Below are 12,254 nucleotides of genomic sequence, written 5' to 3'. Positions count from 1 at the left end.
TTGTATTTGATAGTTGTTAAACAAGGAATCAGAAGTAATCCATGTGTCAATGACCTGATCTTATATCTGCCCTTGTGGGTAAAGAATTATACCCCATCAAATGTAAGGCTGTTACAGCAAAATTGCACAGCACAAGGAATTGCTTTCCAGACTATAGTTTCTAGTCTGTTTTATGATGTAAAAAAGCTTTGACAGTTTCCCTTTGACAGTTTGTATGTGTTTGTCATTTTTGGGCATTTTTGATTATGCTATCTAAGCTACACAAGTCTCAAATGATAAATTTCCGGAAGTTCTATGGGTCACTCCTTACAGGTCCATGATCCTGGTAACAGTTCTGGTGAAGGAGTGCTCTCACATTAGATTATTCTTCATTAGATGTGTAAGAATCCACATGGCAGGTAATTTTTCTGATTTATTTGTGATGCTTAGTATGAAAGCAGTTCTGCAGCTGATAGTTTTCTTCCAAGAAGATTCACTGATACCAGAGGAGTTGTGGTCTCCTGGTGCTATCTTAAGGTGGAGCTGTCTTCTAGTTCAATTCAAGAGTGCTCTCAGATCATCACCACTGGGTGATCTCAGACCTGATTTGTTTCAGATGAAGCTAAGCTGTAAAGAGGCATTGGGAGGATAATTACTGTGCTTCAGCCACTTTTAGATCACCGGACCATGTCAGAAGTAGTGATAAGAACCCCCCCAAACACATGTAGCATGGACATTGGTTTCTCAGCACCAGCTGTTTTGCTTTATAGATCTGTTCCTGTTGGTCTGCATTACTTGCTAATTTAAATGTAAACTCAATTTAATTGACTCTTTTGCTGAATCTGCTGACTGAAATGCAGCCATTGAAATTGCAGTTTCTTTATTACTGATCCCCCCAGAACAACAGCCAATGCAAGTGCTGCGCTCCACATTATCTACATTTGACTATGACAGAGCCTTGTAGGGAAGTGAGGATAAGGATATGAGCAGCTCTTACTGGCACCCCTTTTTAAAATAGATATATTTTTAATTTTTTTTTTTTAAGTTGTATTGATGCATTTAGGTACTTGGCAGTATGATCTTTGAGATCTGCTGTAGGGAATGCACAAGGTAAGGAGGTGTCTAAAGGATCCTTTGGGCTAATTAAGCGTATGATGAGTGTTACGGGCTGGAGCAATGTGATCCAACTTCCTAAATATTACCAGAATAAACATCAGCTGAATAAAACTTTCTTAAACATTGTACGTACACGTTTTTACAAACTGCTTCCTATTTGTCTTTCTATTTTTTTAAGAGATGGCGTAAAAAAGGGTATCAGCTATATGAGAACTGAGGAAAAAGCTGGTCCTGTATTTGCAGCATACTTATCACTTCATGTCTCAGTTCACATCTGTTTAAGTTATCTGTTTTTTGTTGCCCTGGTAATGAGAGCAAACACTGTGTTACTGCAACTTCTGACAATAACTCTCTGTTTCTGTACTCTGCTGTGCTAAGCTGGTCCCAAAGAGATTCACATAAAATCATTCTTTGTAACCAGCTATATTTCACTTGGACACTATCTGTAAAATAATTTCTGTTGTGCACATACCTTACAAGGCTGTTAGTGTGTACCTACACAGGCATTTCTGATAATACCCAGTTCTAACACTAGCTCCATACAATATAAACTCTATAAAAAACTGGAAACATGCACGCCCCTGGCCATGGCAATATTCCACAGTTCCAAATATCATGTGCTTGAAATATTCAACCAAAAAAAAACCCCAAGAAGTTTAAAAATAATTATTATAGTGGCGCCTTTCTTGCTGCTGTGCAGCTGAAATCCTCCTCACCATCTGCCTCTGTACGCAAGTGAGATTTAACACTCTGGCTTGTAAATAAATTGTGGTCTGAAGTTCCTGATGCAGCCCTTTGTTCAGTGAGCAGCTCAGTGAGTGAAACAGCTGTCCTTGCACTCAGAGATAAGGGTGTCTGCAGGCTCTGTTCTCTGCAGGTATTCCTAAGTGCAGCTTCTGTGTCCAGCTATGAGTTCTATGGATTTGGGGAGTAATTTACACTTACAGAGGGATGTGCACAGTATTACATGTGTGGTTCTCTTTTTACTTTATGCCTATGTCTTCCAGTTAGTTTCTCCAGTCCATAGGCTGTAGGATTATAGGAAAGCATTGTGAAAGACAGAGAGAATCTCAGATAACATGGTGAAACAGTGATTGAAGGATGTGATTCTGACATGGAAGTGCACTGAAGTTTTAATTGGAAAAAACCTCTCATGAATATTAGTGGATTTCAGTTGAGGAAGAGAAGGATGGAGTTTAGCTTTTGAGTTGCTGGTCTTCAGCCAAGCAGGACTGGGTAAGGCTTAGATCAGAGCCAACAAACTAGCTTCTGATCAAAGGGATCAATACAGAGCAGAAAGTGTCCTTCTTTCATTGCTCTACCCTGTAAACACAATTTAGGAGGATGTCTCCATGGGCACCAACCTAAAAACTTCCAAAACTTTGACTTGGAAGGTATACCTTAAGTTGAACATTCCTGCAAAATACTGAATCCATTGCTAAAAATGGTAACAATAAAAGTTGTTTAACAGACTGCATTTGTCTGGCCAAGGCAGTAGATCACATAACTGGAACTGGATGCGCCCAGCCTGCTGCTTCCATGTTGCCTATGGTATGGAATGTGGAGCTGGCTGGACTGGGCGCAGAACTCCCTCTCAACAGCTAGGATCAAGCAATGTCTGCTGAACTTCCAGACATGGTTTGATAGACTACTTAATGAGATGGAGTTCTGAAGAATAATTAACTATTCTTATTCAGAATAATATTTAACAGAGGGTTAGTTAAAAATTTGTGAAAAACCAAATTCAAGTAGTGACTTTTAAGTAGTCATTTGAAACCAAGCTCTTTGAACACATCTCCTGGAACATTGCTTGCGTTGTATGTCACAAAAGCGTCAGACTTCTTCTTTTAGATGTGTGACCTGCATCTCTAATAACTGTAAATTCATGCAAGGTATTGTTTTTCCATTACTTGGAGGTTCCTGGAAAGACCAGAACATTTAAACTTGGTATTTGCAGTGAGACAAAGATGCTAGAGGAGGAGATGCCATGTAAAGTATCATCAAATAAATATTTTAACAAAGATAATTAGGAACTTAAAAATTTGCAAATAGTGCTGTTAGTGCAGAAATACTGGTCAAGAGACAGAATGAATTTTTAATTTAAAATCTTTCTTTTTTGTAGTAAATTTAATCTTTCATGAATATTTCTCATATTTCAGTAATCACCTTGGGAAGAGTCTGCAGCTGCTGATGGACAGAGTGGATGAGATGAGCCAAGACATTGTTAAATACAATACCTACCTGAGGAATGTAAGCAAGCAGCAGCAGCAGAAACACCAGGTTGGTAACATGGAAAAACCTGAATGAGAGCTTTTTTTTCCCCACAGAATATGGTTTGGGTTGTGTTATCCAAGACAGATGAATTGGGATCTAAGCAAGATCTTTCAAAAATACACCTGTTAAGCAGTGTGGTGCATTGACCCTGGCTGGGTACCAAATGTCCCAGAAAACCAGTTTATCACTCCTCTCCTCAGCTGGGCATGGGAGAAAAAAATACAGAAGTCTCATGGATTGATCTAAGGGCAGGGAGAGATCACTCACCAGTTGCCATCTCAGGCAAAACAGGCTTGACGTATGGGAGTTAGTTTAATTTATTACCAATCAAATCAGTGTAGGGTGATGAGAAATAAACCCAAATCTTAAAGCACCTTCCCCTCATCCCTCCCTACTTTCTGGACTCAACTTCAGTCCCAATTTTCTCTCCTTCCTCCCCTCAGCAGTGCAGGGGGACAGGGAATAGGCACTGTGGTCAGTTCATCACACGTCTCTGCCGCTCCTTCCTCCTCAGGACTAGGTCCTCTCACATTCCTCCCCTGCTTTGTGGGCTGCAGGGGCACAGCTGCCTCACCATGTTCTGCACCGTGGGCTGCAGGGGAGTCTCCTTCCCCACTGACCTTGGTGTCTGCAGGGCTGTTTCTCTCACATACTCTGATTCCTCTCTCTTGGCTGGCATTAAGGGCTTTCTTTTCCCCTTCTGAAATGTTTTATCCCAGAGGTGCTGTCACTGTTAGGCTTGGCCTTAGCCAGTGGTGGGTCCATCTCAGACCCAGCTGCTGTTGGCCATGGGGGCAGCTTCTGTCAGCTTTTCACAGAATCCATCCCTGTAGCACCCCTGCTACCAAAATCTTGCCATACAAACCCGATATGAGAAGATTTATAAAATAGGTTAGTCAATAGGCAATTACCAAATAAATTCACTTCTAGTGACATGGTATGGATTTAGCTTTCTTTGCTATTTTACATGTTTATTAGTGATTTATGGTAAACCAAAATAATTTATAAATGCACCATGGACACAGGAATAAGAGATTCAGTAAATGAAAGAGGTGAAACTGCAAGTTTAGTTCCAAAACAAACAGTGTCTTAGTACCATCACATGTAGTCATGCACCTAGAAATAAAGAAACATAGTCCAGTGGACTGTGAAGAGGTTGGACTGTTCTCTGGTTGGAAAGGACATTTTAGTAATTTTTGTATCAATAAATAGTGATGCTGATTGGGTGATGCTGACTTTCAATTCCTGGTGCCAAAGGGCCTCTTTAAAATCCAAAGCAGTCTGATTAGAGAATCTTGAGTGTGGAGAGCAGCACTAGGTGATCCTGCTTGAGCAGAAGGGTTGGCCAAGGTGACGTCCAGAGGTCCCTTCCAACCGTAACTATTCTGTGATTTGGAGGCAGTATTACTTTCTTTGCTCTTGCTGCACAGATAAAGCAATGCTGTGTCTGACTGTAGGAGAATGGTGGTAAATTGGAAAAAAGCACTATGAGAATTATTTGAAAGCCTGGAGAGAAGATTTTGGTGAACAGCATTCACATCACGTGATAAGTTATCAAATTACGTGCTTACTCAAGAGATACCTGCATGAAGAATAAATTGGAACTCTTTAATCTAGCAGACAGAGATATGACAAGATTCAATATTGGCCAACTGAAAATGGGCCAGATCACTTTTAAGATAAAATGTTGCAGGTATTGCTACACAAAGTAAGTGATTATTAAAAAGAGTATCTGTTGTTTATGTGAAAGGCTTCATCACTGACTTTTAGAATCAAAATTGCCTTTTTTACATAAGTAAACAGGGAATATTTTAGGGGAGCAGCACATGATCGGTGGTCTGTCCTGGCTATGTTATTTCCAAGGACATAGAAGCTTCATGTTATCTTCAGAAAATTTGTTTTCCTTTATTGCCTAGTTGGAATAGAAAGATGGCATCTACTTCAAAGTTTTTTCTTAATAACAAGGGGGTCTATTTATTTTGAAAAGCAGAGCAAAGTAGGTTCCATGGTGTCTCAATTTCTTTACTAACTATAGCTGCTTTAGTAGTGGCTCATTGCAGCATACTTAGTGGTCGTAACTTCATTTCTGAAATGGAGCAATTGTGATTAAGAGCAAGCCATTTCAATAAAGAATAATAGGCAGACTGCTGAGAAGTGAATGGGGTAATGCAAAGAAAGAAGAAACTACATGCAATTCACATACAAATATGGGCATTTCAGATTTTATTTTTAACATTGTCCAAAAACATGTATTTGTCACTACTACTGGAAAAAAATTATTTCATTTGATTATGCCACCAAGTAAGAACTGTTTTCAAACTCATTGGATCACAGATACATTTAAGTAAGTGAGAGAAAACACTCTGTACTCTTTGCCTCCTTGTTTTAAAGACTTTTTTGTTGTGTTGAGTATGAGGACTTTGAAGACAAACTTTATAACTAAATCCTCACTGCCACATACAGTATGAAATCTCACATAGTGTTTGAATTTATGAACTTCACAAGAACAAATGTCTATCTGATAGCTGCAGAAACGTTAGTCTCAGTTTTTATAAAGTTTGAGTAATCTATATGGCAAAGAGAAGTACTGAAAAAAATGTTTTTATATATAGCAGAATAATTTCTACAAGCTGCTACTCTGCTATATTAATGGAGAACTGAACCATTGTGCTTGGTTTCAGCCACCACTTTGTTCTCAGTTTAGTTTTAATATTTTTTGGCTTAAAGCACCTTATTTAATCAAGTTCTCTTCCCCTTTCACATTAATATTGTTTTGACCTTTAACTTGCATAAAATGGAGAATTTCTGGTTTGTGTAACTATCTGAGGTAGTGGCTTCTTATACCTACCTATTCCAACCTTTCTGTTCTGTATTGTGTGGGGCCATGGAGGCCTTTATCAACCATGCTCTATTCTTTCCATCAGATACAGTATTTATCTCTGAAAAATTTTAAAAGCTAACCCCACAACCTCAGTACTACATGATTCTCCATTTTCTCACTTATTTAAGGTGCCAGTGTGTGGGATGGGGAATGCCTTGTTGCCAGTGAATTGATAAACTGTGAATTGCATTAGCATTGTTTGTAGTAACCTGAATTGCATTGAATAATATAATTTTTAAAACATACTTACTGGTTCGTTGAAAATATCTGAAAAGAAAATTTTTTTGCAGCTTTGTAAGTTCTGCTGCGTTTTGATTCTGTTGTTTTATTTTCAGTATCAACAGAGACGTCAGCAAGAAAATATCCAGCGTCAAAGCCGAGGAGAGCCCCCTCTTCCTGAGGAGGACATCAATAAGCTTTTTAAACCACCACAGCCACCTCCAAGAATGGAGTCACTCCTTATTGCAGGTAATGTTTAGCAGTGTTTTCAACTTACCTTTTAACGTAAGAATGTCTGCTTGTGAAAAAGTGCAGTTGTATCCTTTGAAAGCATTTTAACTTTTCATTACCTTTGCCATTATGGTGTGATATTTTGGCTTGGTAGCATTCCAAATCCTATCCTTGATATTTCAAATTTGAGATTTTAAAGGAGAGATGGAGAAATGCTCTGTGGAGCAGGCTTTCTGCAGGAATGGGTGTAACTGCTCCCTTCACTCATGCCCTCCCTCAGCTCCAGAAATTCGGGAGCTGTACAGACAAGAAGCAGGAATAAGCTGTTCAGGCTGGAATTTCTGATTCAGAGCAGTTTACAATAGACCCAAGTTATTGATAACATTTCTAGGTTTGAACTGGCTGTTGCAGCAGCTGAGAAAGTTTTGCTTTTAATTTCAAATAGAGTGGGGATAATTTCTTTGTTTATATGGCCAGAGGTGTAGGGAAACTATCCCCATCTTCTTGCACCCCCAGGTAAGGGAAAGTATAAATGGGAACAAAACATAGATAGCTAGAGATACCACCCCACAATTTCTTCAGTTCACTGGTGGGCTGCAGGCGTAGCCATCATCAGTGCCTGTTCTGTGCCTCCTGGAAGGGTAAAAATACCTGCGACCTCACAGTGTCAACAGAGAGCAGACAACCTAGGTGCCCTGCTAAGCAAAATAAGTTTGGAAAATGTCACGAGAAAGCAGATTGTTTAACTGTAGCAGGCTTTTTGGATAAAATAGCTGTCACCTTGTTTTGTACTAAGAGAAATTCAAAATCCTGGTAATGTACTATACATCAAAGAGTGCTTTGGCATTAAAAAAAAAGTGAATTTGAATTACCTGAATTTTGAAGTGACCAAGAGATTGTTATTTTAACATTTAATAGTTTCATACTGATAATAAGTTCTGCTTTTAGAAGAAACAATGCTCTTGATTTATTATTCCTTACAGAGTCTTTTAAAAAACCCTATTGTTTCTATAGTTTTTAGCAGTTACTAAATCCTAGCAGCATTAAAGTATTTAAACATTCAGCTCTAGCATAGTTTATAAATACAATGGAAGAGTGTATGTGTGTAGATGTGTGTTTTATGAAAGTGCAAACTTAGGATGAGTCACCCCTTATGATAGAAAGAATTGGAAACTATTATACTTAAAGGAAAAGAGCAGTTTCTTTTACCATAGTCAGGGGAAGAATTGAAAGCATCCACATCAACTTAGATGAAGTAAAGTTTGTGGATAAAGAATAAAACTTAGCTCTTTTGTCTCTGAGGCATTTAAAAACTTTTCAAATAGAGCATTAAATCAAGAGTTTATTTGCCTTCTAAACAGCCTTAATTTTGATTAAACTGGCTTCATGTTTTGCTATTCCTAGCTAACAAGGGAAATAACTTGTTGCTGTAAGAGTATAAAAATGTTTTGATGGGCACGTTTGATCTGTAAAGCACTGACAAATCTTCATACCCTGATGATTTTTGAAATAGCAAATAAAGTGAAATGTTAGGTGGAAAAAATGGCTAGCAGAATGTCAGAGAGAAATGGCACAATTTTCAATCTGCTGCTGCAAAATATTTGTTTAAAATATTTTAATAGAGAGAGCATATGCATAGGAACGGAACTGAAATTTAGTCTTGTAGAATTTTTAGAGAAGCTAGGTTGAAGAATTAATGTGATTGAGGTTTCTGTTCAGCAGCAAGAATTGCTTATTCTTTTTATTGTCATATGTATTTTCAGAAAGTATATGCAGTGTTGCTGGAAAATTAAGGGTTTTTTTGAGCATACCAGTTTACCTGTTCTCCTGATTTAGTTTCTTTTTCTTCCCAAACCTATTTGGGCATCCTGAAAATGTAAAAGTCCTAAGTGTGGAGTAGTGGAGCCAAGTTAGTGGCTTCTCTATAAATCCTCAGTGGTTCACACATATTGGCTTTTGAAAAATTATGTTCTAGGGTGTCTTTCTGAATTTCAAAACTGACAAGGGTTTACTCTTCTTTCCTTTTGACAGGTCAAATTAATACCTACTGCCAGAATATTAAGGAGTTCAATGCACAGAACCTGGGCAAGCTTTTCATGGCTCAGGCTCTCCAGGATTACAACAACTAAAGAAACTTTGCTGTAGCCCTCAACAAGAAGAGTTATTTACAGCTTTACACTGTTCATGATCATCTTGAAAATTTATTATATTGGAAGAAAAGTCTTGTAAAACACAGTCAGCTTGGTTTATGTAGAATTCTCCTATAAGAAAAATAAAGGCACATTTTAACAATATTTTAGTATTTTCTTACTTGTTGGCCCTATTGAACTGGAATTTTCTGTGGTCACTCAGGTTTTATAAAGGTTTGGCAGTTATTCACGTTTAGTCATAGCAAATAATACAGGTTTTATTTAACTTGGAGTCAGAAATAAAAACAAATATTACAAATGTTCAGTATAACTGACTTAGAGAAGAAATTGAAGATTTCCCAGTTTTGGTTGAGAAGTTACAACTGTAATGTGCTAGACACTTGGGGCAGTTGCTCATTTTTATTTTAATCTCTTTGGACAGTCTGGTGCAATGGTGCTTCTGTATCACAGATGTTTCTTAGACTTCACATTCAGAACACACAAAACCAGTGCGATGTGGAGACTGGTCCCTATCATATTGTGCTCTGTTCCCATTTCTTCTTGCTGCCACCAACTGGGTTGAAATCAGAATCTGGAATGAAGAACTGGAATGAAAACCAGTTAATGGTTGGACTTAGAGATCTTAAAGGTCTTTTCCAACCTAAGTGATTCTGTGTAACCCAGGGATGCTATTGAATTGTTCATGTCAGAAAGCCCAGAAGTAGCTGGAGCAGCCAGAGCAGCATCCCTCTCTGCAGGAACTTTGCCATGTGGATGAGCCTTTATTCCTGAACTTGGGCTACTTATCTTTTTAACAAGAAAGTTGAAGATTTAGTACATGGCAACTCACACATGTTGCTGTCATGCTTTCCTCTTTTCTTTTTTTCCTTGAGCTCTTTCTTGTGTGTCATTGTGTCTTGAATTCCAAGAGCTTAAAATGGTTAAAGGAATGAATTTTAAAATAACATGCTCTAAATATGGACCTAGCATGGAATATTTCAGCCTCTAACGTGAATATTTTGTAAAGTCCTAAGTGTGTGAAAACTGGGGTTTAGACTAAGAATTTCCCATTTTCCAATCTAAACTATAGTTATTGCAGTATTTTTGTAAATATGCATGCAAATTTTGTTTAACCTTCACATATCCATCAGATTGCCAGGCTGATCTTTTACTCTGGAAACTTTGGGCACCTTTTTTGTGTTAGCTTTCATACAGTGAACCTACTACAGTGCCACATGATTGAGTTTCATTTCCTTTACAGAAAATATTCAAACTGTGGTAATTGTTCTAGTTTTCCCTTGCACCAAAATAACCACCAGGGAACAGAAGTAGGAGCAGATAATTAGGCTGAGACATTTAAGAGAGAAAAAATGATCTTCTGGATAACTGGGAATAGAAGACTGACTCTGGAGCTTCCTGTGTATGGAAGGAAGCAGCAGTACTAGGAGGTCTGCAAAGTTAGCAAAACAAATACTTGGAACAGATTAAAAACAATCTGTGTGTTTTGAATTAGTTGTTTAAGATTGAGGACGTAAATGTGAGAAGGAAGGCAGTAATATTCTTCTGTGCTGAAGTTTAACAAGATCAGTGGATTTTATTTAGCCAGATTGAATGTGCTAAATATCAATTAAAGTCCATTAAGAAATATGGAAGACTTCAGTAGAGACTTGTGGCTTCTAAAGGCATAGACCTGTGTCATAGAGGGAAATGAGATGCAAAAGGAGCTGAGATGTAAGTAGATTTTGGAGATGATTTAACTGTTCTGTTCTGAATTATGCTTTGGTCTTCTGTTGCAGTGGAAATAATCAGAGGAAGCTTCTCTGGGCAAAGGAGGTGGAGTCACTTGAAGGTGTTGATCAGTAAAAGAGAATCGACATCTGTGGAGATTAGAAATTAATAGGGGTGGGGCTGTGTCTTCATACTGGATCCAGTCTGGACTTTCCCCACTATCTCTGTATTTCTGGAACTTTGCTTTTACTTGTTCTTTACCTAATGTAAGCGAGCTGGGGGCTCATTCACCATGACATAGGTCCTTTCCATTTCTGATTATTATAGTACTACCTGCTTTTTCCCATTCCTTGTCTGTGAAAGCCTTTGCTGTATACTAATGAAAATGTAGTGACATTAGTGTCTTTGAAAAATGTGTCTAAAGAAGTTAGAACTTCTTTTTGTTCAGCAAGCCATTGCAGAGGCAGGCAAGGCCTCTGCCCCATGGTTCCCTCTCCATTACATGTCCACAGGTAACACGTATACACACAGGAGACCAAATGTGCATGCAAGGGAGAACCTGCCCTGTGGTCACTACTTACACACACAGTCTGCATCAAGCTGTCTCTCCTGTCAGATTCCTAACCATGCAGGTTTGTAATTGGTTTTGTATTTTTGCAGAACTGTAATCCTTGTAAGAGAAAGTGTTGCTATGGAATCCGTCTCTAATTGGTGTGGATCTTACAGGCTCTCTAAGGCAGATGAGCAAGTCTTTCAAAAGTGACATCTGAAAGGAGAAAAAGGGGGACAATTATCTTAGTTTTGATACTGGAGAAGGACAGCATTTCTTCTAGTTTAATACTTAGGATCTTCACCAGTATAGCTGGTGAGATTTTGCTGTGAGATTTACTGCCTCTATTCCACTGCTACTTGTAAAATGTCTAATTGTACTGATAATTTGAGCCAGTGTGGACGTGAAGTGCCATCTCCCTTAACCACAGCACCAGCTCAGGTCCCAGTGCCACGGCTGCCTACTTATTGGGGCTGTGCTGCTCTCCCAGTGCCCTTGTCACGTGTAGACTTGGTGTTGCATAAAGGGTCAGAAAGTCAGTGCTCTGGTAGTTTGAGATAATCACAGTAATGAATGGCGCATGCTCCCACTCAGTCTCAAGGCAAAGTGGAACAGGTTAATCTCAGCATTTCTAACAGTCTGAAATGTGTCTGGTTGTACCGGCACCCCAGTTATCCTCAGGACAGGCCATAAAAAAAGGTGCTAAACTTTGGGCCATCTATTGGTTTAACTTAAAAAATAAATAATCTTTTAGATATTAAAGTTAACTCCCACAGCTGTTGTCAGAATCTAGTCCTTAATATTTAAGGAAAATTAAACTAAATGGGAGAGCTTTTCTGTAATCCAAACATACTTTGTGTGACCTTGCCTTGACATCACAGTATGATGCACCATTTCCATTCTCTGCTTGGTGATCTCAAAGTTGGACCAGACTCCATCTAAACTGTGAAGCATTCTGCTGCTGACTGCCCACATGGAGGAAACACGGGATGCTCCCCCACTTCTATACAGGTTATGATGTCCTTTTTTCTTTTCAGCTCCACATGATGTTCTCCCAAACACTTAAACATTTAGGAGGCATAATTTCTATTCCTGTGTGTCCTGTCAAAGTCTGGACCTGTGTGCAGAGCTGACCAGTGTGGGTATA

At 38.6% G+C, this 12,254-nt stretch overlaps 1 protein-coding gene across 1 annotated transcript in view; it reads left to right on the top strand.

Moving 5' to 3' along the window:
- The window catches only part of EIF3H (eukaryotic translation initiation factor 3 subunit H), a 96,885-nt gene extending 87,891 nt beyond the window's left edge, over nt 1-8,994 (top strand). The window contains exons 6-8 of the mRNA XM_042036026.1: nt 3,255-3,375; nt 6,586-6,718; nt 8,732-8,994. Coding sequence (XP_041891960.1) covers nt 3,255-3,375; nt 6,586-6,718; nt 8,732-8,829 — 352 coding nt within the window. The 3' untranslated portion in view covers nt 8,830-8,994. The remainder of the gene's footprint in view (nt 1-3,254; nt 3,376-6,585; nt 6,719-8,731) is intronic.
- Nucleotides 8,995-12,254: the final 3,260 nt, after the last annotated feature.

This window comes from Corvus kubaryi, unplaced genomic scaffold, assembly GCF_017639235.1.
Source record: "Corvus kubaryi isolate FWS band 111438036 unplaced genomic scaffold, C.kubaryi_AGA036_p1.0 37385, whole genome shotgun sequence".
Classification (NCBI taxonomy): Eukaryota; Metazoa; Chordata; class Aves; order Passeriformes; family Corvidae; genus Corvus; species Corvus kubaryi.
This window is presented reverse-complemented; position numbering and strand designations above follow the sequence as displayed.